General features: G+C 39.6%; 1 protein-coding gene across 4 annotated transcripts in view; it reads right to left on the reverse strand.

Annotated features, from left to right (window-relative positions):
• LOC128741441 (liprin-alpha-1) overlaps positions 1 to 22506 on the reverse strand; it is a 1114069-nt gene that overhangs the window by 259862 nt on the left and 831701 nt on the right. For all 4 annotated transcript variants that reach the window (XM_053837258.1, XM_053837259.1, XM_053837257.1 and 1 more), the window contains one exon: positions 18439 to 18602. In XM_053837258.1, the coding sequence (XP_053693233.1) occupies positions 18439 to 18602 (164 nt within the window). The remainder of the gene's footprint in view (positions 1 to 18438; positions 18603 to 22506) is intronic.

Here is a 22506-nt window from a genome sequence, read left to right on the forward strand (position 1 = left end):
CAGACAGACAGACAGACAGACAGACAGACAGACAGACAGACAGACAGACAGACAGACAGACAGACAGACAGACAGACAGACAGACAGACAGACAGACAGACAGACAGACAGACAGACAGACAGACAGACAGACAGACAGACAGACAGACAGACAGACAGACAGACAGACAGACAGACAGACAGACAGACAGACAGACAGACAGACAGACAGACAGACAGACAGACAGACAGACAGACAGACAGACAGACAGACAGACAGACAGACAGACAGACAGACAGACAGACAGACAGACAGACAGACAGACAGACAGACAGACAGACAGACAGACAGACAGACAGACAGACAGACAGACAGACAGACAGACAGACAGACAGACAGACAGACAGACAGACAGACAGACAGACAGACAGACAGACAGACAGACAGACAGACAGACAGACAGACAGACAGACAGACAGACAGACAGACAGACAGACAGACAGACAGACAGACAGACAGACAGACAGACAGACAGACAGACAGACAGACAGACAGACAGACAGACAGACAGACAGACAGACAGACAGACAGACAGACAGACAGACAGACAGACAGACAGACAGACAGACAGACAGACAGACAGACAGACAGACAGACAGACAGACAGACAGACAGACAGACAGACAGACAGACAGACAGACAGACAGACAGACAGACAGACAGACAGACAGACAGACAGACAGACAGACAGACAGACAGACAGACAGACAGACAGACAGACAGACAGACAGACAGACAGACAGACAGACAGACAGACAGACAGACAGACAGACAGACAGACAGACAGACAGACAGACAGACAGACAGACAGACAGACAGACAGACAGACAGACAGACAGACAGACAGACAGACAGACAGACAGACAGACAGACAGACAGACAGACAGACAGACAGACAGACAGACAGACAGACAGACAGACAGACAGACAGACAGACAGACAGACAGACAGACAGACAGACAGACAGACAGACAGACAGACAGACAGACAGACAGACAGACAGACAGACAGACAGACAGACAGACAGACAGACAGACAGACAGACAGACAGACAGACAGACAGACAGACAGACAGACAGACAGACAGACAGACAGACAGACAGACAGACAGACAGACAGACAGACAGACAGACAGACAGACAGACAGACAGACAGACAGACAGACAGACAGACAGACAGACAGACAGACAGACAGACAGACAGACAGACAGACAGACAGACAGACAGACAGACAGACAGACAGACAGACAGACAGACAGACAGACAGACAGACAGACAGACAGACAGACAGACAGACAGACAGACAGACAGACAGACAGACAGACAGACAGACAGACAGACAGACAGACAGACAGACAGACAGACAGACAGACAGACAGACAGACAGACAGACAGACAGAAATCCTTCTTTATAGGTATAGCTATATCTTCTTATATATAAAAATGGATTTCTGTCTGTCTGTCTGTCGGGATGATCCTTATAGAATCGAAAACTACTGAACCAATCGGCGTGAAAATTCGCATGTAGAGGTTTTTGAGGCCAGGAAAGGTTTTAGTAATGGTTAGAGACCCCTCCCCACTCTAAGAAGGGGGGCTCCTGTACAAATGAAACACAAATTTCTGCATAACTCGAGAACTAATCAAGCAAATAGAACAAAATTTGGCATATGGATGTTTTTGTGGTGATAAGAATTTATTCTATGGTAAATTAATACCACTCCCCTCTTTATAAGGGGAATTATAACTCCTCTCAGGGCTTCCATGAAAATGAAATACAAATTTCCTCATAACTCGAGAACTAATCAAGCAAATGGAACCAAATTTGGCATGTAGGTGTTTTTGGAGGCAAGATTTTTTTCTATGATACACTAGGACCCCTCCCCACTTTAGGAGGGGGGGCTCCTGTACAAATTTCCTCATAACTCGAGAACTAATCAAGCAAATGGAACCAAATTTGGCATGTAGGTGTTTTTGGAGGCAAGAATTTTTCCATGATGAATTAGGACCCCTCCCCACTTTAGGAGTGGGGGCTCCTTTACAAAAGAAATACAAATTTCCTCATAACTCGAGAACTAATCAAGCAAATGGAACAAAATTTAGCATGTGGGTGTATTGAAGGGCAAAAATGTTTTCTATGGTGAATAAGGACCGTTCTCCACTTTAAGTGGAGGGGCTTCTACTTAAATGAAATACAAATTTCCTCATAATTCGAGAACTAATCAAGCAAATGGAACCATATTTGGCATGTGAAAGTTTTCGAGGGCAAGAATATTTTCTATGGTGAATCAGGACCCCTCCCCACTTTAAAAGGGGGGGCTCCTATACAAACGAAATACAAATTTCCTCATAACTCGAGAACTAATCAAGCAAATGGAACCAAATTTGGCATGTCGGGTTTTAAGGGGGCAGAAATTTGTTCTATGATGAATTAAGACCCGTCCCCTGTTCAGGAGGGGGGAGGGCTCCCATACAAATGACATTCGAATTTCCTTATAACTTGAGAACTAGTCAAGCAAATGGAACCAAATTTGACATGTGGGAGATTTTGGAGTCTTGAATTTATTTTATGATAGTTTTTTGCGAAACTCAAAAACTAATCGGACTCGAGAAATTCGAGACTCTTCCATAAAACATTAGTCAATAACAAGACCACAAAAACTATCTATAGTAACACTAGATCATTCAAGACGAGTCGGTCGCGAGTGTTGCCGGTGACCCGCCGTCGGAAGCGCCGCCCACTGGGGGGAGGCAATTCCCCGCAGAAATCACTACTGTCTAGGTTTATTTGTTTTCCTAGGTCTATCTGGGTTTCCTGGAACGAGCGACAGCGAGTAAGGAGAGGATCGCGAAATGTTATTTTCCACAAAAAAATTTTCCGTTTAAGGTTTTTCGCGAAATTATATTCGGCGAAATGTTGTACAATTATGGCGAATATTACTATCTGCTTCCTGGCTATGCAATGAGGGGACAGGGGAGTTGTTTTCTATTTTACTGTGAGGAAAAATTGCAAATTTGTATATTCAACTACCAATTTCAGGTAACTAATAAGCATTAACGTAAGCAGCAAATCAGCGTATCTGGCATTTTATTCTGCACGTTGTTGCATATTAGCTTTTTGACTGCATAGGTGTTGTGAATTGGCATCCAAAATTGTATTCAAATTCTTCGTGTCGGTAATTAGCTGTAAATGAGCATTGTCAGCACTATCAGAAGGTTATCAGTAAAGTAGCTGTATATTTTGCCAAAATAGCATTTAAGTAGCATTTAAGGTGACTTAAATGCTTATTGGCCTACATTTGAATAGCATTGGTGATGCTTATTGGTTACCTGGGATGCTTTCATAGTTACGAGATTCATGATTTATGTACCAGGTTAATTTGAGGCAATACGAAGTTTGTCGGGTCAGCTAGTATATAGATATATATATATATATATATATATATATATATATATATATATATATATATATATATATATATATATATATATATATATATATATATATATATATATATATATATATATATATAACTTCCATAAAACTGAACATTGTTAGAAGAAACCAATTGCATTCGACGGGGAAATCTTCACAGTTTTTCTAAAATATTTCAAGATTCACAATAGTTAGCGGACCAAGGAGATATTCCGGGTTACTTCCATAAAACTGAACATTGTTAGATGAAACCAATTGCATTCGACGGGGAAATCTTCACAGTTTTTCTAAAATATTTCAAGATTCACAATAGTTAGCGGACCACGGAGATATTCCGGGTTATCTGAAGATGTGTCAAAAACATTTGATCATTAAAATTGAATCGTTAATTTTCTCGTTTAATCAAGTTTCCGCGACACATGCGATATCGACTGCACTGTCTAAAACAATCTGTCGTAGTTCTTCAAACTTACTTAACTTGCGAGCACTAATACTTTGGCTGTTTACACAACATACGGAGAGTTTGCCACGAATTAGCGCTGAGCGTAAAACGGTACCGGGTATGCACCAGTTCGTTGGGGTATGCCTGATAGAATTGCTAGCCATAATCACAAACGCGAATATTTGTATTTAAAAGGAAACATAGATTGAGCACCACATTAAAACTAATAAGAAACCAAAAATTAACCACTTCATTCATTTCTTTTCATTTTAACGCAACTTAATCCAAAAACACAATGTTAGTAGCATAATCTTCTGTCACCATCATAACATCAGCATCAATTTCTCGTCGACAGCATCTTTTCCCCCATCATCAGCGTTCCCGTCGCCCCTCGGTTCACCAGCCACCACGCACATACTTTTAGGAGGGGAATCATGGGATGAAAATGAGGATGGAGAGGGAGGATCAACAAGATCGTGTGAGGAAAGGTTATACTCGTGATAAGTCGTCCTCCGACAACATAGCTTTTTCATTATCGGTACTGTTCTTTTTGACGTACACGATCCCCTCTCTTGTGTAGACAGTGGAAAGTTTGCCGGCTTTTTTCAATTGCAGAGCTTTTGATCTCATCGCTCTAGCATGTGATCCAAGATTCTAGTTGACGTAAATGCGTTTGTTTGTGGTAAATCCAATTGCGGACAGCGAAAGAGTACGTGTGCGCATATAACGTGTGTAGAACTCATTTCTTTGTATCGTTACAGCGAACTGGATGAGTATTAGATACACCTTGCCGGTTGTTGGAGATCCTCTCAGTAAGCGTCTAATGTCAACTACAGGAAGATCGCCTCCAGTATATCCCAAATTTTGGCACCAATGTGTGAAGTATTCCTTAAGACTCTCACCTGGTGTAAATGGTACATTGCTCACAATAAGATCTCTGGCGCGAGTGCTCCTGTCTAGTGCAGACAAACAGTCTGATTTGCTCTTCTCAATTTTTGCCGTCAGATCAGCAACAGATTCATCGTGGTCCTTTCGCAGCTGCTCCAGATCACTGCTGATATCCGAACGCAGGTCATCAATCCGTTTCACAAGAGATATTCCCAGTTGCGTCATTTCTTCTTTCGTTTTGCTCTCGTTAGAGGCGAATAAAGACTTCATAAGCTCCGCAAGCTCGGAAACACTCATTTCAGCTTTGCCATCATACTTAGCCACCGAGTTGCTACGAAGACGTTTCTGTTCGGTCGACATCGTTAACAAGCGAGTCTATGGATCTTAAACTGTTCGAAAGATGGCCTTTTGTATCGAAATGGTTGTGATTTTGCCAAACAACAATCGAAAAATTAGTTTCGGATTTTTGGCCAATTTACATCACTTTGTCAGCAGTCACAACACTAAAATTTCAACCGAGTACGCAGTGTTAACTAATTTTGGCGAATTGGTGACTGAAAACTTTGGATACCAGTGGTTTTTCGATTACTTGCGCTAGCACGATATAACTACGTGCTCACCATTCTACTTGCGATTCTCGATCTGGTTGTCTGGGAGTATGTCAAAAACTGATTTTTTTAATCGCCTGTATCTTTTCCTGTCGTGGAAATTTATAAATTTTCATATTTTATCCCAAAACTAGATTTCGTTTCCAGTCGATTCGTCGAAAAATAACGGAAATCCAACGAGAAACAACCGAGATATGGCCATTTTAGTGAAATCAGTTCTGGAAATGTTGCCAGTAATGTCTTACCTTTATGACCATTTTAAAACATGACCAAAACCATTCCAATATGGATGTCAAACTTCAAAAATTTGCGAGGGTTGAAAATCCTGAAGTTTGACACCCATATTGACATGATTTCGAATATTCCCTGAAACGACCACTTCCGCCGGGGTTCCTAGAACCTGCTACAGGGTTCCCCGTCGAATGCAATTGGTTTCTTCTAACAATGTTCAGTTTTATGGAAGTTATATATATATATATATATATATATATATATATATATATATATATATATATATATATATATATATATATATATATATATATATATATATATATATATACTAGCTGACCCGACAAACTTCGTATTGCCACAAATTACCCTGGTACATAAATCATGAATCTCGTAACTATGAAAGCATCCCAGGTAACCAATAAGCATCACCAATGCTATTCAAATGTAGGCCAATAAGCATTTAAGTCACCTTAAATGCTACTTAAATGCTATTTTGGCAAAATATACAGCTACTTTACTGATAACCTTCTGATAGTGCTGACAATGCTCATTTACAGCTAATTACCGACACGAAGAATTTGAATACAATTTTGGATGCCAATTCACAACACCTATGCAGTCAAAAAGCTAATATGCAACAACGTGCAGAATAAAATGCCAGATACGCTGATTTGCTGCTTACGTTAATGCTTATTAGTTACCTGAAATTGGTAGTTGAATATACAAATTTGCAATTTTTCCTCACAGTAAAATAGAAAACAACTCCCCTGTCCCCTCATTGCATAGCCAGGAAGCAGATAGTAATATTCGCCATAATTGTACAACATTTCGCCGAATATAATTTCGCGAAAAACCTTAAACGGAAATTTTTTTTGTGGAAAATAACATTTCGCGATCCTCTCCTTACTCGCTGTCGCTCGTTCCAGGAAACCCAGATAGACCTAGGAAAACAAATAAACCTAGACAGTAGTGATTTCTGCGGGGAATTGCCTCCCCCCAGTGGGCGGCGCTTCCGACGGCGGGTCACCGGCAACACTCGCGACCGACTCGTCTTGAATGATCTAGTGTTACTATAGATAGTTTTTGTGGTCTTGTTATTGACTAATGTTTTATGGAAGAGTCTCGAATTTCTCGAGTCCGATTAGTTTTTGAGTTTCGCAAAAAACTATCATAAAATAAATTCAAGACTCCAAAATCTCCCACATGTCAAATTTGGTTCCATTTGCTTGACTAGTTCTCAAGTTATAAGGAAATTCGAATGTCATTTGTATGGGAGCCCTCCCCCCTCCTGAACAGGGGACGGGTCTTAATTCATCATAGAACAAATTTCTGCCCCCTAAAAACCCGACATGCCAAATTTGGTTCCATTTGCTTGATTAGTTCTCGAGTTATGAGGAAATTTGTATTTCGTTTGTATAGGAGCCCCCCCTTTTAAAGTGGGGAGGGGTCCTGATTCACCATAGAAAATATTCTTGCCCTCGAAAACTTTCACATGCCAAATATGGTTCCATTTGCTTGATTAGTTCTCGAATTATGAGGAAATTTGTATTTCATTTAAGTAGAAGCCCCTCCACTTAAAGTGGAGAACGGTCCTTATTCACCATAGAAAACATTTTTGCCCTTCAATACACCCACATGCTAAATTTTGTTCCATTTGCTTGATTAGTTCTCGAGTTATGAGGAAATTTGTATTTCTTTTGTAAAGGAGCCCCCACTCCTAAAGTGGGGAGGGGTCCTAATTCATCATGGAAAAATTCTTGCCTCCAAAAACACCTACATGCCAAATTTTGTTCCATTTGCTTGATTAGTTCTCGAGTTATGAGGAAATTTGTACAGGAGCCCCCCCTCCTAAAGTGGGGAGGGGTCCTAGTGTATCATAGAAAAAATTCTTGCCTCCAAAAACACCTACATGCCAAATTTGGTTCCATTTGCTTGATTAGTTCTCGAGTTATGAGGAAATTTGTATTTCATTTTCATGGAAGCCCTGAGAGGAGTTATAATTCCCCTTATAAAGAGGGGAGTGGTATTAATTTACCATAGAATAAATTCTTATCACTACAAAAACATCCATATGCCAAATTTTGTTCTATTTGCTTGATTAGTTCTCGAGTTATGCAGAAATTTGTGTTTTATTTGTACAGGAGCCCCCCTTCTTAGAGTGGGGAGGGGTCTCTAACCATTACTAAAACCTTTCCTGGCCTCAAAAACCTCTACATGCGAATTTTCACGCCGATTGGTTCAGTAGTTTTCGATTCTATAAGGATCATCCCGACAGACAGACAGACAGAAATCCATTTTTATATATAAGAAGATATAGCTATACCTATAAAGAAGGATTTCTGTCTGTCTGTCTGTCTGTCTGTCTGTCTGTCTGTCTGTCTGTCTGTCTGTCTGTCTGTCTGTCTGTCTGTCTGTCTGTCTGTCTGTCTGTCTGTCTGTCTGTCTGTCTGTCTGTCTGTCTGTCTGTCTGTCTGTCTGTCTGTCTGTCTGTCTGTCTGTCTGTCTGTCTGTCTGTCTGTCTGTCTGTCTGTCTGTCTGTCTGTCTGTCTGTCTGTCTGTCTGTCTGTCTGTCTGTCTGTCTGTCTGTCTGTCTGTCTGTCTGTCTGTCTGTCTGTCTGTCTGTCTGTCTGTCTGTCTGTCTGTCTGTCTGTCTGTCTGTCTGTCTGTCTGTCTGTCTGTCTGTCTGTCTGTCTGTCTGTCTGTCTGTCTGTCTGTCTGTCTGTCTGTCTGTCTGTCTGTCTGTCTGTCTGTCTGTCTGTCTGTCTGTCTGTCTGTCTGTCTGTCTGTCTGTCTGTCTGTCTGTCTGTCTGTCTGTCTGTCTGTCTGTCTGTCTGTCTGTCTGTCTGTCTGTCTGTCTGTCTGTCTGTCTGTCTGTCTGTCTGTCTGTCTGTCTGTCTGTCTGTCTGTCTGTCTGTCTGTCTGTCTGTCTGTCTGTCTGTCTGTCTGTCTGTCTGTCTGTCTGTCTGTCTGTCTGTCTGTCTGTCTGTCTGTCTGTCTGTCTGTCTGTCTGTCTGTCTGTCTGTCTGTCTGTCTGTCTGTCTGTCTGTCTGTCTGTCTGTCTGTCTGTCTGTCTGTCTGTCTGTCTGTCTGTCTGTCTGTCTGTCTGTCTGTCTGTCTGTCTGTCTGTCTGTCTGTCTGTCTGTCTGTCTGTCTGTCTGTCTGTCTGTCTGTCTGTCTGTCTGTCTGTCTGTCTGTCTGTCTGTCTGTCTGTCTGTCTGTCTGTCTGTCTGTCTGTCTGTCTGTCTGTCTGTCTGTCTGTCTGTCTGTCTGTCTGTCTGTCTGTCTGTCTGTCTGTCTGTCTGTCTGTCTGTCTGTCTGTCTGTCTGTCTGTCTGTCTGTCTGTCTGTCTGTCTGTCTGTCTGTCTGTCTGTCTGTCTGTCTGTCTGTCTGTCTGTCTGTCTGTCTGTCTGTCTGTCTGTCTGTCTGTCTGTCTGTCTGTCTGTCTGTCTGTCTGTCTGTCTGTCTGTCTGTCTGTCTGTCTGTCTGTCTGTCTGTCTGTCTGTCTGTCTGTCTGTCTGTCTGTCTGTCTGTCTGTCTGTCTGTCTGTCTGTCTGTCTGTCTGTCTGTCTGTCTGTCTGTCTGTCTGTCTGTCTGTCTGTCTGTCTGTCTGTCTGTCTGTCTGTCTGTCTGTCTGTCTGTCTGTCTGTCTGTCTGTCTGTCTGTCTGTCTGTCTGTCTGTCTGTCTGTCTGTCTGTCTGTCTGTCTGTCTGTCTGTCTGTCTGTCTGTCTGTCTGTCTGTCTGTCTGTCTGTCTGTCTGTCTGTCTGTCTGTCTGTCTGTCTGTCTGTCTGTCTGTCTGTCTGTCTGTCTGTCTGTCTGTCTGTCTGTCTGTCTGTCTGTCTGTCTGTCTGTCTGTCTGTCTGTCTGTCTGTCTGTCTGTCTGTCTGTCTGTCTGTCTGTCTGTCTGTCTGTCTGTCTGTCTGTCTGTCTGTCTGTCTGTCTGTCTGTCTGTCTGTCTGTCTGTCTGTCTGTCTGTCTGTCTGTCTGTCTGTCTGTCTGTCTGTCTGTCTGTCTGTCTGTCTGTCTGTCTGTCTGTCTGTCTGTCTGTCTGTCTGTCTGTCTGTCTGTCTGTCTGTCTGTCTGTCTGTCTGTCTGTCTGTCTGTCTGTCTGTCTGTCTGTCTGTCTGTCTGTCTGTCTGTCTGTCTGTCTGTCTGTCTGTCTGTCTGTCTGTCTGTCTGTCTGTCTGTCTGTCTGTCTGTCTGTCTGTCTGTCTGTCTGTCTGTCTGTCTGTCTGTCTGTCTGTCTGTCTGTCTGTCTGTCTGTCTGTCTGTCTGTCTGTCTGTCTGTCTGTCTGTCTGTCTGTCTGTCTGTCTGTCTGTCTGTCTGTCTGTCTGTCTGTCTGTCTGTCTGTCTGTCTGTCTGTCTGTCTGTCTGTCTGTCTGTCTGTCTGTCTGTCTGTCTGTCTGTCTGTCTGTCTGTCTGTCTGTCTGTCTGTCTGTCTGTCTGTCTGTCTGTCTGTCTGTCTGTCTGTCTGTCTGTCTGTCTGTCTGTCTGTCTGTCTGTCTGTCTGTCTGTCTGTCTGTCTGTCTGTCTGTCTGTCTGTCTGTCTGTCTGTCTGTCTGTCTGTCTGTCTGTCTGTCTGTCTGTCTGTCTGTCTGTCTGTCTGTCTGTCTGTCTGTCTGTCTGTCTGTCTGTCTGTCTGTCTGTCTGTCTGTCTGTCTGTCTGTCTGTCTGTCTGTCTGTCTGTCTGTCTGTCTGTCTGTCTGTCTGTCTGTCTGTCTGTCTGTCTGTCTGTCTGTCTGTCTGTCTGTCTGTCTGTCTGTCTGTCTGTCTGTCTGTCTGTCTGTCTGTCTGTCTGTCTGTCTGTCTGTCTGTCTGTCTGTCTGTCTGTCTGTCTGTCTGTCTGTCTGTCTGTCTGTCTGTCTGTCTGTCTGTCTGTCTGTCTGTCTGTCTGTCTGTCTGTCTGTCTGTCTGTCTGTCTGTCTGTCTGTCTGTCTGTCTGTCTGTCTGTCTGTCTGTCTGTCTGTCTGTCTGTCTGTCTGTCTGTCTGTCTGTCTGTCTGTCTGTCTGTCTGTCTGTCTGTCTGTCTGTCTGTCTGTCTGTCTGTCTGTCTGTCTGTCTGTCTGTCTGTCTGTCTGTCTGTCTGTCTGTCTGTCTGTCTGTCTGTCTGTCTGTCTGTCTGTCTGTCTGTCTGTCTGTCTGTCTGTCTGTCTGTCTGTCTGTCTGTCTGTCTGTCTGTCTGTCTGTCTGTCTGTCTGTCTGTCTGTCTGTCTGTCTGTCTGTCTGTCTGTCTGTCTGTCTGTCTGTCTGTCTGTCTGTCTGTCTGTCTGTCTGTCTGTCTGTCTGTCTGTCTGTCTGTCTGTCTGTCTGTCTGTCTGTCTGTCTGTCTGTCTGTCTGTCTGTCTGTCTGTCTGTCTGTCTGTCTGTCTGTCTGTTTTATATATATATATATATATATATATATATATATATATATATATATATATATATATATATATATATATATATATATATAAAACAGACAGACAGACAGACAGACAGACAGACAGACAGACAGACAGACAGACAGACAGACAGACAGACAGACACAGACAGATATATAACTTCCATAAAACTGAACATTGTTAGATGAAACCAATTGCATTCGACGGGGAAATCTTCACAGTTTTTCTAAAATATTTCAAGATTCACAATAGTTAGCGGACCAAGGAGATATTCCGGGTTACTTCCATAAAACTGAACATTGTTAGATGAAACCAATTGCATTCGACGGGGAAATCTTCACAGTTTTTCTAAAATATTTCAAGATTCACAATAGTTAGCGGACCACGGAGATATTCCGGGTTATCTGAAGATGTGTCAAAAACTGATTTTTTTCGTTACTTTTATCTTTTTCTGCCATGGTAATTTGTTCATATTCATATTTTATTCCAAAACTAAATTTCATTTCCAGTCGATTGATCGAAAAAGAACGGAAATCCGACGAAAAACAGCCAGGTTACGGCCATTTTTGTAAAATCACTACTAGTAACATCTATTGCTCTGGACAGTTTAGGACATGACGCAAACCATGTCAATATGAGCATTAATCGATAAATTTTTATGAGCCATTGACACTGGAAGCATTTCTAGGTCAGCAGCGTGCCATGGCAACCCTGTAGCAGGTTCTAGGAACCCCGGCGGAAGTGGTCGTTTCAGGGAATATTCGAAATCATGTCAATATGGGTGTCAAACTTCAGGATTTTCAACCCTCGCAAATTTTTGAAGTTTGACATCCATATTGGAATGGTTTTGGTCATGTTTTAAAATGGTCATAAAGGTAAGACATTACTGGCAACATTTCCAGAACTGATTTCACTAAAATGGCCATATCTCGGTTGTTTCTCGTTGGATTTCCGTTATTTTTCGACGAATCGACTGGAAACGAAATCTAGTTTTGGGATAAAATATGAAAATTTATAAATTTCCACGACAGGAAAAGATACAGGCGATTAAAAAAATCAGTTTTTGACATACCCCCAGACAACCAGATCGAGAATCGCAAGTAGAATGGTGAGCACGTAGTTATATCGTGCTAGCGCAAGTAATCGAAAAACCACTGGTATCAGACAACCAGATCGAGAATCGCAAGTAGAATGGTGAGCACGTAGTTATATCGTGCTAGCGCAAGTAATCGAAAAACCACTGGTATCCAAAGTTTTCAGTCACCAATTCGCCAAAATTAGTTAACACTGCGTACTCGGTTGAAATTTTAGTGTTGTGACTGCTGACAAAGTGATGTAAATTGGCCAAAAATCCGAAACTAATTTTTCGATTGTTGTTTGGCAAAATCACAACCATTTCGATACAAAAGGCCATCTTTCGAACAGTTTAAGATCCATAGACTCGCTTGTTAACGATGTCGACCGAACAGAAACGTCTTCGTAGCAACTCGGTGGCTAAGTATGATGGCAAAGCTGAAATGAGTGTTTCCGAGCTTGCGGAGCTTATGAAGTCTTTATTCGCCTCTAACGAGAGCAAAACGAAAGAAGAAATGACGCAACTGGGAATATCTCTTGTGAAACGGATTGATGACCTGCGTTCGGATATCAGCAGTGATCTGGAGCAGCTGCGAAAGGACCACGATGAATCTGTTGCTGATCTGACGGCAAAAATTGAGAAGAGCAAATCAGACTGTTTGTCTGCACTAGACAGGAGCGCTCGCGCCAGAGATCTTATTGTGAGCAATGTACCATTTACACCAGGTGAGAGTCTTAAGGAATACTTCACACATTGGTGCCAAAATTTGGGATATACTGGAGGCGATCTTCCTGTAGTTGACATTAGACGCTTACTGAGAGGATCTCCAACAACCGGCAAGGTGTATCTAATACTCATCCAGTTCGCTGTAACGATACAAAGAAATGAGTTCTACACACGTTATATGCGCACACGTACTCTTTCGCTGTCCGCAATTGGATTTACCACAAACAAACGCATTTACGTCAACTAGAATCTTGGATCACATGCTAGAGCGATGAGATCAAAAGCTCTGCAATTGAAAAAAGCCGGCAAACTTTCCACTGTCTACACAAGAGAGGGGATCGTGTACGTCAAAAAGAACAGTACCGATAATGAAAAAGCTATGTTGTCGGAGGACGACTTATCACGAGTATAACCTTTCCTCACACGATCTTGTTGATCCTCCCTCTCCATCCTCATTTTCATCCCATGATTCCCCTCCTAAAAGTATGTGCGTGGTGGCTGGTGAACCGAGGGGCGACGGGAACGCTGATGATGGGGGAAAAGATGCTGTCGACGAGAAATTGATGCTGATGTTATGATGGTGACAGAAGATTATGCTACTAACATTGTGTTTTTGGATTAAGTTGCGTTAAAATGAAAAGAAATGAATGAAGTGGTTAATTTTTGGTTTCTTATTAGTTTTAATGTGGTGCTCAATCTATGTTTCCTTTTAAATACAAATATTCGCGTTTGTGATTATGGCTAGCAATTCTATCAGGCATACCCCAACGAACTGGTGCATACCCGGTACCGTTTTACGCTCAGCGCTAATTCGTGGCAAACTCTCCGTATGTTGTGTAAACAGCCAAAGTATTAGTGCTCGCAAGTTAAGTAAGTTTGAAGAACTACGACAGATTGTTTTAGACAGTGCAGTCGATATCGCATGTGTCACGGAAACTTGATTAAACGAGAAAATTAACGATTCAATTTTAATGATCAATGACTATTCATTAGACATGATCGGGAATGCAGATTAGGAGGAGGTATTTTGATATACATAAAAAATGGTTTGAATTTTAATATCATTGATAAATCTATACGTCCTGACGAGGAACGTATACTGAATATGTGGTTATCGAAGTTTGTGCTCCCGCCGAGAAGATTTTACTTACTGTATTTTACAATCCCCCTGAAGTTGACTGCTGTAATCTCTTTGAACATCTCTTGGTTGAGTTTAGAGTTATGTACGAAAATGTTCTATTTTTAGGTGACTTCAACACAAATATGTTAAATAAAGGGTCCCCCAAAGTCTCCAAATTTAAATCAGCTTTAACTGAACACAATATGGTTAGCTTAGAAACCGAACCTACTTATTTTCACAGTACTGGTTCGTCTCAATTAGATCTGATGCTATCAAGTAATATTTCAAAAGTCTTACGATTCAATCAAATTGATGTCCCCGTACTGTCAAATCATGACATGATATTTGCTTGCCTGGATTTCGACGTGTGCAACACACTCAACACACGTGTTTTACAATATCGTGATTACAATTCGATGAATGTTGACGGTCTTATCAACGCTTTCAATACATTGGACTGGACTAACTTTTACAGAATCGGAGATCCTGATTCACTGCTTGATTTTTTCACTACCCAAATGCTAAACTTGTTTGAAAATTTTGTGCCTCTTCGAAATATCTCTGGAACCCCCAAAATTAATCCTTGGATTAACAATACTATCCGTAAAGCAATGGTCGATCGTGACCTCGCATATAAAGTGTGGAAAAGTACAAAAAATGAAAATGACTATGGTCTTTTTAAGTTGCTTCGCAATAGAGTAAATTTGCTTGTTCGATCTGCAAAGGAGACTTACTACGAAACACGTCTAAATCCTAACTTATCTTCAAAAGAATTATGGAAAACAGTAAAATCTCTAGGTATCGGTAAGACCAAGATGCAATCTCCTTCCAATTTCAGTTCCAACGAAATCAACATAAATTTTGTTAATAATTTCTCAAGCCCTTGCAGTGATCCTAGAGACGATTTACAAAATGAGGTCCACCAGAATGCTTTTTATTTTAGTCCAATTGATGAAATCGAAGTTATAAACGCACTCTACCATATGAAATCAAATGCAGTTGGCTTGGATTATCTCCCGATTAAATTTTTAAAGCTAATTAATCCACTAATTATTAAACCAATAACACATATTTTTAATGCAATAATTAGTAGTGCGAGCTTCCCTGGTCTATGGAAAAGATCCAAAATTATTCCAATTAAAAAAAAGCCTGGTAACTCTCTACAAAACATGCGTCCGATCAGTATTCTCAGTGCACTCTCAAAAGTATTTGAGCGAATAGTTAAAAAACAGATGGAATATTTTATAGAAAGAAACAATCTTTTTAGCAAGTTTCAGTCAGGCTATAGAGCTAAACACAGCACTAAGACTGCAATGCTGAAGGTATTTGACGACATCGGAATTGTTTTAGATCAAGGACGACCGGTTGTTCTTATACTCCTGGACTGCTCAAAAGCCTTTGATACCATTTCTCATAAAATTTTGTGCAAGAAATTGATAACAAACTTCAGATTTTCGATACATGCCACTAGTTTCATAGAGTCGTATCTAACTGGACGTTCGCAGGCAGTCTTTAGCAATGACATTCTTTCCTCTTTCCTCCCTATCACATCCGGAGTGCCTCAGGGTTCTATACTTGGTCCAATTTTATTCTCGATGTACATAAATGACCTGCCCAGCATCCTCAAGTATTGCAGAATCCACATTTTTGCTGATGACGTCCAAGTTTATTACGATTGTGTAGATGACTCGGCTGAGAGTATTTCAAATAAAATTAATTTGGATATAAAAAGTATATCTCAATCGTCTGTTAGAAACAAACTATCTTTAAACGTAAGCAAAACGCACGCCCTCTTCATTAACAATAATAGTAGAAACGTTTCCAAGAAACCCATCTTGGTTTTAGATGATAATATTATTGATTTTGTAGAGAGCGCTCAAAGTCTTGGAATAACAATACAATCAAATTTCAATTTTGATAAATATATTTTATTACAATGCGGTAAAATATATTTTTCCTTAAGAACGCTTTACACAGCTGCGGCATTTCTATCCGTTAATACCAAACTAAAATTGTTTAAAAGCCTGATACTTCCTCATTTCATAGCATGTGACTTTCTCCTGTTCGATGTTTCTTTCTTTGCCAACTCCAAGCTTAGAGTTGCCCTAAACTCATGTGTACGGTACGTTTTTAATTTAAACCGTTTTTCACCAGTTTCGCATTTGCAATATCAACTGATCGGTTGTCCTTTTAATAATTTTGCCAAATCGAGATGTTGTTTATTTTTATTCAAACTTGCGAAGACTAAACAGCCTGGTTATTTATACGAAAAATTAATCTCATCTCAAAGTAACCGATATTATAAATTTTTATTGCCACGACACTTTACTGCAAAATATAGCAATTCCTTTTTCGTTAGGGGTGCAGCTTCCTGGAATTCGCTGCCAAATAATCTAACTCTCATTCAAACATCATCGGTATTTAAAAGGAAAAGTATTGAGCACTTTAATTCAATTTAGTTTAACTTAATTAAAATTTAAATGAAAATAATTTAAGTAACGTTTATATTGTTATGTTACTACTACCACCATTTTGCTCATTCAATTCGGAGTAACGGTTTAAAAGACAATGTCTTATGTTACTAGCATAATGATAATAAATAAATAAATAAATAAACCCGGAATATCTCCGGTGTCCGCTGCCTATTGCAAATTTTGAAATATTTTAGAAAAACTAGGAAAATATCCCCGTCGAATGCAATTCATTTCATCTAAAAATGTTCAATTTTGTAAAAGTTATGGCCGTTTAAATTTCATCAAAATTTTGCCTGTCCCGATCATTTTGTCTAACCCCTGTATACCTATATATATATATAAAAGGATTTCTGTCTGTCTGTCTGTCCGTATGTTCTTTATAGAATCGAAATCTACTGAACCAATCGGCGTGACAATTTGCATGTAGGGGTTTTTGGGGCCAGGAAAGGTTTTAGTGATGGTTAGAGACCCCTCCCCCCACTAAGAGGGGGGCTTCCATACAACTGAAACACAAATTTCTGCATAACTCGAGAACTAATCAAGCAAATAGAACAAAATTTGGCATGTGGATGTTTTCGGTGGCAAGAATTTATTCTATGATAAATTGAGACCCCTCCCCTCTTTATAAGGGGAATTATAACTCCTCTCCCCTTTAAGAGGGGGGGGGGGCTTTCATACAAATTTCCTCATAACTCGAGAACTAATCAAGCAAATGGAACCAAATTTGGCATGTGTGTGTTTTTGGAGACAAAATTTTTTTCTATGATGAATTGGGATCCCTCCCCACTTTAGGAGGGGGGCTCCTATACAAACGAAATACAAATTTCCTCATAACTCGAGAGCTAATCAGGCAAATGGAACCAAATGGACAGAAATCCATTTTTATATATAAGAAGATATATATATATATATATATATATATATATATATATATATATATATATATATATATATATATATATATATATATATATATATATATATATATATATATATATATATATATATATATATATATATATATATATATATATTTATGTGTGTGTGTGTGTGTGTGTGTGTGTGTGTGTGTGTGTGTGTGTGTGTGTGTGTGTGTGTGTGTGTGTGTGTGTGTGTGTGTGTGTGTGTGTGTGTGTGTGTGTGTGTGTGTGTGTGTGTGTGTGTGTGTGTGTCTGCGAAAACTGTCGAACAAGAAACAGTAATAGACTAATCTCAAGATTTTAGTCTTGACCTTGGAATGAGGTCATACATATATTTAATATTTTTTGAAACGATGGTTCTACAATTGATGAAGGGACGGTAGGGGAAAGAAATGAAAATTTTTTGGTGAAGGAGGGGGAAGAGCGGAAAAGGAAGGGGGGGGGTATTGGTAGCTATGCTTGACAAGTAGTCATTTTGACTCCTACCTTTTGTCCAATGCTGGAAGGTGCATGAGTCGAACCAAGCTGTAATCTGAGATTATAACCGGATTCGAACCCACAACACCCTCCAGGGCATGCCCTGGAGTACCGCCCCCCTTCCTTTTTCCGCTCTTCCCCCTCCTTCACCAAAAAATTTTCATTTCTTTCCCCTACCGTCCCTTCATCAATTGTAGAACCATCGTTTCAAAAAAAAAAAAAAAAAAAAAAAAAAAAAAAAATAAGAAACAGTAAGTCAAGTTGCAATTGCTTTTGCTACCGTAAACGCACCTAATTCTGCGCATCCCACATTTCAACCAAAACTTCCAAATTCCTAAAAAATTTTATCTTAATTAACACGTCTAGGAAAATATGCATAGAGCTACTAACTTGAGAATGCTATAATTTTTAAAGAAAATATGTTTACGGTATTTAGCACAGTTTGTGGCAGTACGAAGTTTGCCGGGTCAGCTAGTAACAATATAAAAATACGCATCTCTCATTTCCGAAAAAGAGAGACAAATTTTGAACAAATCTGAGCACACTTAAATAGTAATATGTATGTTCGTTTTAGGATATTATGCTATAAGTGTGATAATCATACATAATATGCGTACTTTTTCTTCTGCCTGCAATAATCTATAGATGTGATCCTTCCAGGAAGTTTATACACAGTAATGGTGTCATAGTTAGCTTCTATATCACTTATTAACGACAGGCCGCTCATAGACATCATACTAATGGAGCCATCAGACAATGACGATTCCTTCCCGGTTTTGCACTAAGGAATAATAAAATATATTATTAATAAAGAGTCAATGATCAAAAACTACAACAAGTTAGGAAATAGTAACAAGCTTTGTCAAACAACCATAAAAAGAATAGCAAGCTAACGAAAAATGGAAGAGTATTAAATATAAATAAATATTTATTAAACGATACAGCTAGTAGCGCTTCAGTATGTAAGATTAATGATATTTAATACGTGCTCCTAATTACACACTGGCATCACTGGTATCACGCCGGATGATTCGATATTTCTATCGTCCGCGTATTTATTATAAATTTGTTATGTTTAATTGCAAGTTAATTTCATAACTAACTTGTTTGCTAGTGATAACGTATTTTTACAGGCTAAGTGATGTTTATTGGTGGAATTGTGCTAGAATAAACGTACATAAAATGATTTTATTTAACTAGTGCTACATTTCCAGAAGTGGCTATTGTTTGAGCTGTTATTAGGTCGAAATTCGGCGCTTGTGGTTGCTGTTTGTTGCTGTGTTATGCTGCTGCGGGTTGCTGTATTGGAGTAAAAAAAAATCTGCTGGTAAAACTTATACTGAATTGAGTAGAAGTCAACTGTGAGTACACCTATAGATACATTTGTGACATCACAGATTCTCTCGAGAGCTCTTCGTGCTGCCCCTTGCCGCCTGAACGGCCACTTGACAAGCGTTTAGCAATTGTTTGAACCCTGTTCGATTCGCATTTGGTCTCGCTCCTGCAATAACAGCCTAATATTTTGTGATATTCTTTACGGTTACTTGACGAGCAAATATTTCGTTAGTGGTTGAGCGGTTTAGTCTGGTAGGTTGGAAAACATACTTCAACGTTCGGTTTATAAGTAGCTGTGGACTCATGATCTCATTTGCAGTATCATCTTGCTAGCTTAACTCTGGCTCGTTATATATACATATACAGACTCATCAAGACTGCTTTTGCATACGCACATACCATTCACATACGCAGGGATGGCACCTCCTCAGAAGAAAAAAAGAGAAGAGAAAAATTCAAACTGTGCTCAGTCTTCAACGCGATTTATTCTACTCCGTTTCGTTTTAACTGTGCTCTTTCTTGCTGAACGCAGTTGTATGAGCAACCGCACACTGTGCTACTCATTGAGGAAAATGTTAATACACTTTGAATAAGTTGATGCGATGCGCTGACGTATGACAACTACGGGTAGTTTTAACATGGGTAGTGCGTTGAGAAAAAACGACGATTGTTAGTAGCGGTCATTGCCATCAGAAAAATATTAATCCATTAATGCAGTTGAATCATGATTCTTACATTTAGTATATTCAGTTGAGTTTGGCTGCCCGTGAACGCAACTGCATCATATGGTTAGGCATGTCACAACGGCAACAGCGCGAAAAATGTTATTTAGATATGGTAACATTTGAATTCCCATACATATGCTTCTTGTCGCGTACCAACAGGAAAGTCCCATTATAAACAAAGGCAATTCTCCGCTAAGATTCAAAATATAACGACTTTTGATTGTCTTGACGCCTCTGAATCTATAGCTGCTGTACGCGCACCGGTTGTTTTGTTTCCAGGTTTACTGCTGTAGCTACCGAGAGGACCGGGAGCAAAACCGAAAGTTGCTCATTTAAAGAGCGCATTAAGAAATTTTTCTGCACGTCAGTTTTTCTCATTGTGTTTAGTCTGTTTCTCATTGAGTGGATTTACTTCTCATTTCTGAAAGCAGTTCTGCTCATTGTGTGGAACAAAAAAAGTTGCACTTTTTGCACAATGAGTGAGGAAATAACAAGCCTGCACATACGTTCTAGTACTGCATCCCTTTTAGCTCACTTTGGTCACTGTTTGATTTTGTTTTCATTCTTGCGTGATATTTGGGTAGGTCAGTTGCAACAGCTTTATTATGGATGACGATATTGTTTGTGCCGTGTGCAAAAAACAAGAAGTTGATCCTAATAAAATTATAACATGCATGTATTGCTTTTCTGCATCACACTTCAAGTGTAAAAACATTATCGGCGCTGCCATTAATAGAATTAAGTCTAACATGTTTTTCTGTACAGCAAATTGTTCTGAAATTTATAAACGTATCATCGAAATGCAGAATGGCAAATCTTCAATGATTAGTTCGCTCGCTGCTGAGTTGAAAGCGCCTGTATTCAGTGCAGTGGCAGATCAAATGGTTAATGTGAAAGCTGAGGTTCGTTCAGTAACCGCAGCTATTGAAAAATCGCAGGACTTTCTATCGGCCAAGTTCGATGATATTGTGTTGGAATTTAGAACCTTGAAACTTGAAAACGAGGACCTAAAACACCAGTTGGGTGAATTAACTACGTCTCACTCTGAGTTAACCAAGTTAGTTCATCTATTAGAAGCTAACGTTGACAAATCCGATCGCAAAGCGATTTCGAATAATGCTGTCTTACTAGGAGTCCCATGCGAACCCAACGAGAATGTTAAGAATTTAGTCGAAAAAACCCTTGCACACATTGGAGTCAATTTAGAAACGGATTCGATACTCTCTGCTACAAGATTGTATTTAAGTAATAAACCGAATATGTTAATACCAATACAAGTTGTTTTCAAAAACAAGAATATTAAAGTAGAGATCTTCTCCAAAAAACGAAGCTTTGGGACTATTCTTTCAACAGGAATCAAACAATCTCTCTTAATCAATAATAAACCAACCCACGTAACAATACGAGATGAATTAACTCCTCTATCAATAGAACTTCTCAAAAAAATGCGCGAATATCAAGAATCGTTAAAAATTAAATATATATGGCCAGGAAGAGGTGGTGATATTCTAGTTAAAAGGGATGAAACATCTAAACCAGTTATAATAAAAAACAGGGATGACTTGAACCGTCTAGTAGCTCAGTACTCTGCCCCTCTTAGTCACTCTCCATCCCCTAAGCGTAAAAAGAATTAATAAAAAGTTATAAAAAAAACTATAAAGTATATTTGTTAATCAATGTGGTTTTTTCCTACTTAAAATGCATCAAGTCCTAAATTATTACCACGATCATACCGATGATTTCAACACAGCTTACGAGAAAGTCCCAGCCAAACACCTACGTGTGCTACAGTGGAACGTGAGAGGAATAAATGATTTAAATAAGTTAGATGATATATTATTGTCAATTGATCAGCTAACAATCCCTATTGATGTGATAATTTTTGGGGAAACGTGGATTAAAAAAGGGAACACTTTATTGTATAACATTGATGGCTATAACAGTATTTTCTCCTGTAGAGATAATTCGTCAGGGGGATTAACAATGTACATAAGGAATACAATTGAGTATAAAATAATTGAAAATATTTGCAGTGAAGGTTTTCATCACATTTATGTTGAATTGATGCTAAATGGAGGAACGTATGATGTTCACGGTTTGTATCGTCCTCCATCGTATGATTTCAATCTGCTCCATGACCTGTTAGAGGATTGCTTACTCAGAAGCAAGGTTAATCGTCCTTGTTTATTATTTGGTGACTTTAATATACCAGTAAACCTAGGAAACAGTAACGTAGTCCTTAAATACAAGCACCTCTTGCAGTCTTATAGTTTTATCTGTTCTAACACATTTGTTACGAGACCTTCTAGCCAAAATATACTTGATCATGTATTATGCAAAATGATAGATGCCAACCGACTTTGCAATCATACAATATTAAATGATTTAAGTGATCATTCTCTAATTGTATCAGAGTTTAAATTGTAACAACACAACACGCGATCAGCTGAACTATTGAAACATATTTCAAAAAAACTAGATACAGCTAAGAAACAAGCAAAACAAAGCTATTACGAAAATCTACTAAATAATACACCGCATTCTAAACTTTGGAAAAATATTAACGCAATACTAGGTAAACCTACTAATAATCCTAAACTCTCTCTATCCATACAAGGGAATTCT

Source organism: Sabethes cyaneus, chromosome 3 (genome assembly GCF_943734655.1).
Source record: "Sabethes cyaneus chromosome 3, idSabCyanKW18_F2, whole genome shotgun sequence".
Taxonomy (NCBI): Eukaryota; Metazoa; Arthropoda; class Insecta; order Diptera; family Culicidae; genus Sabethes; species Sabethes cyaneus.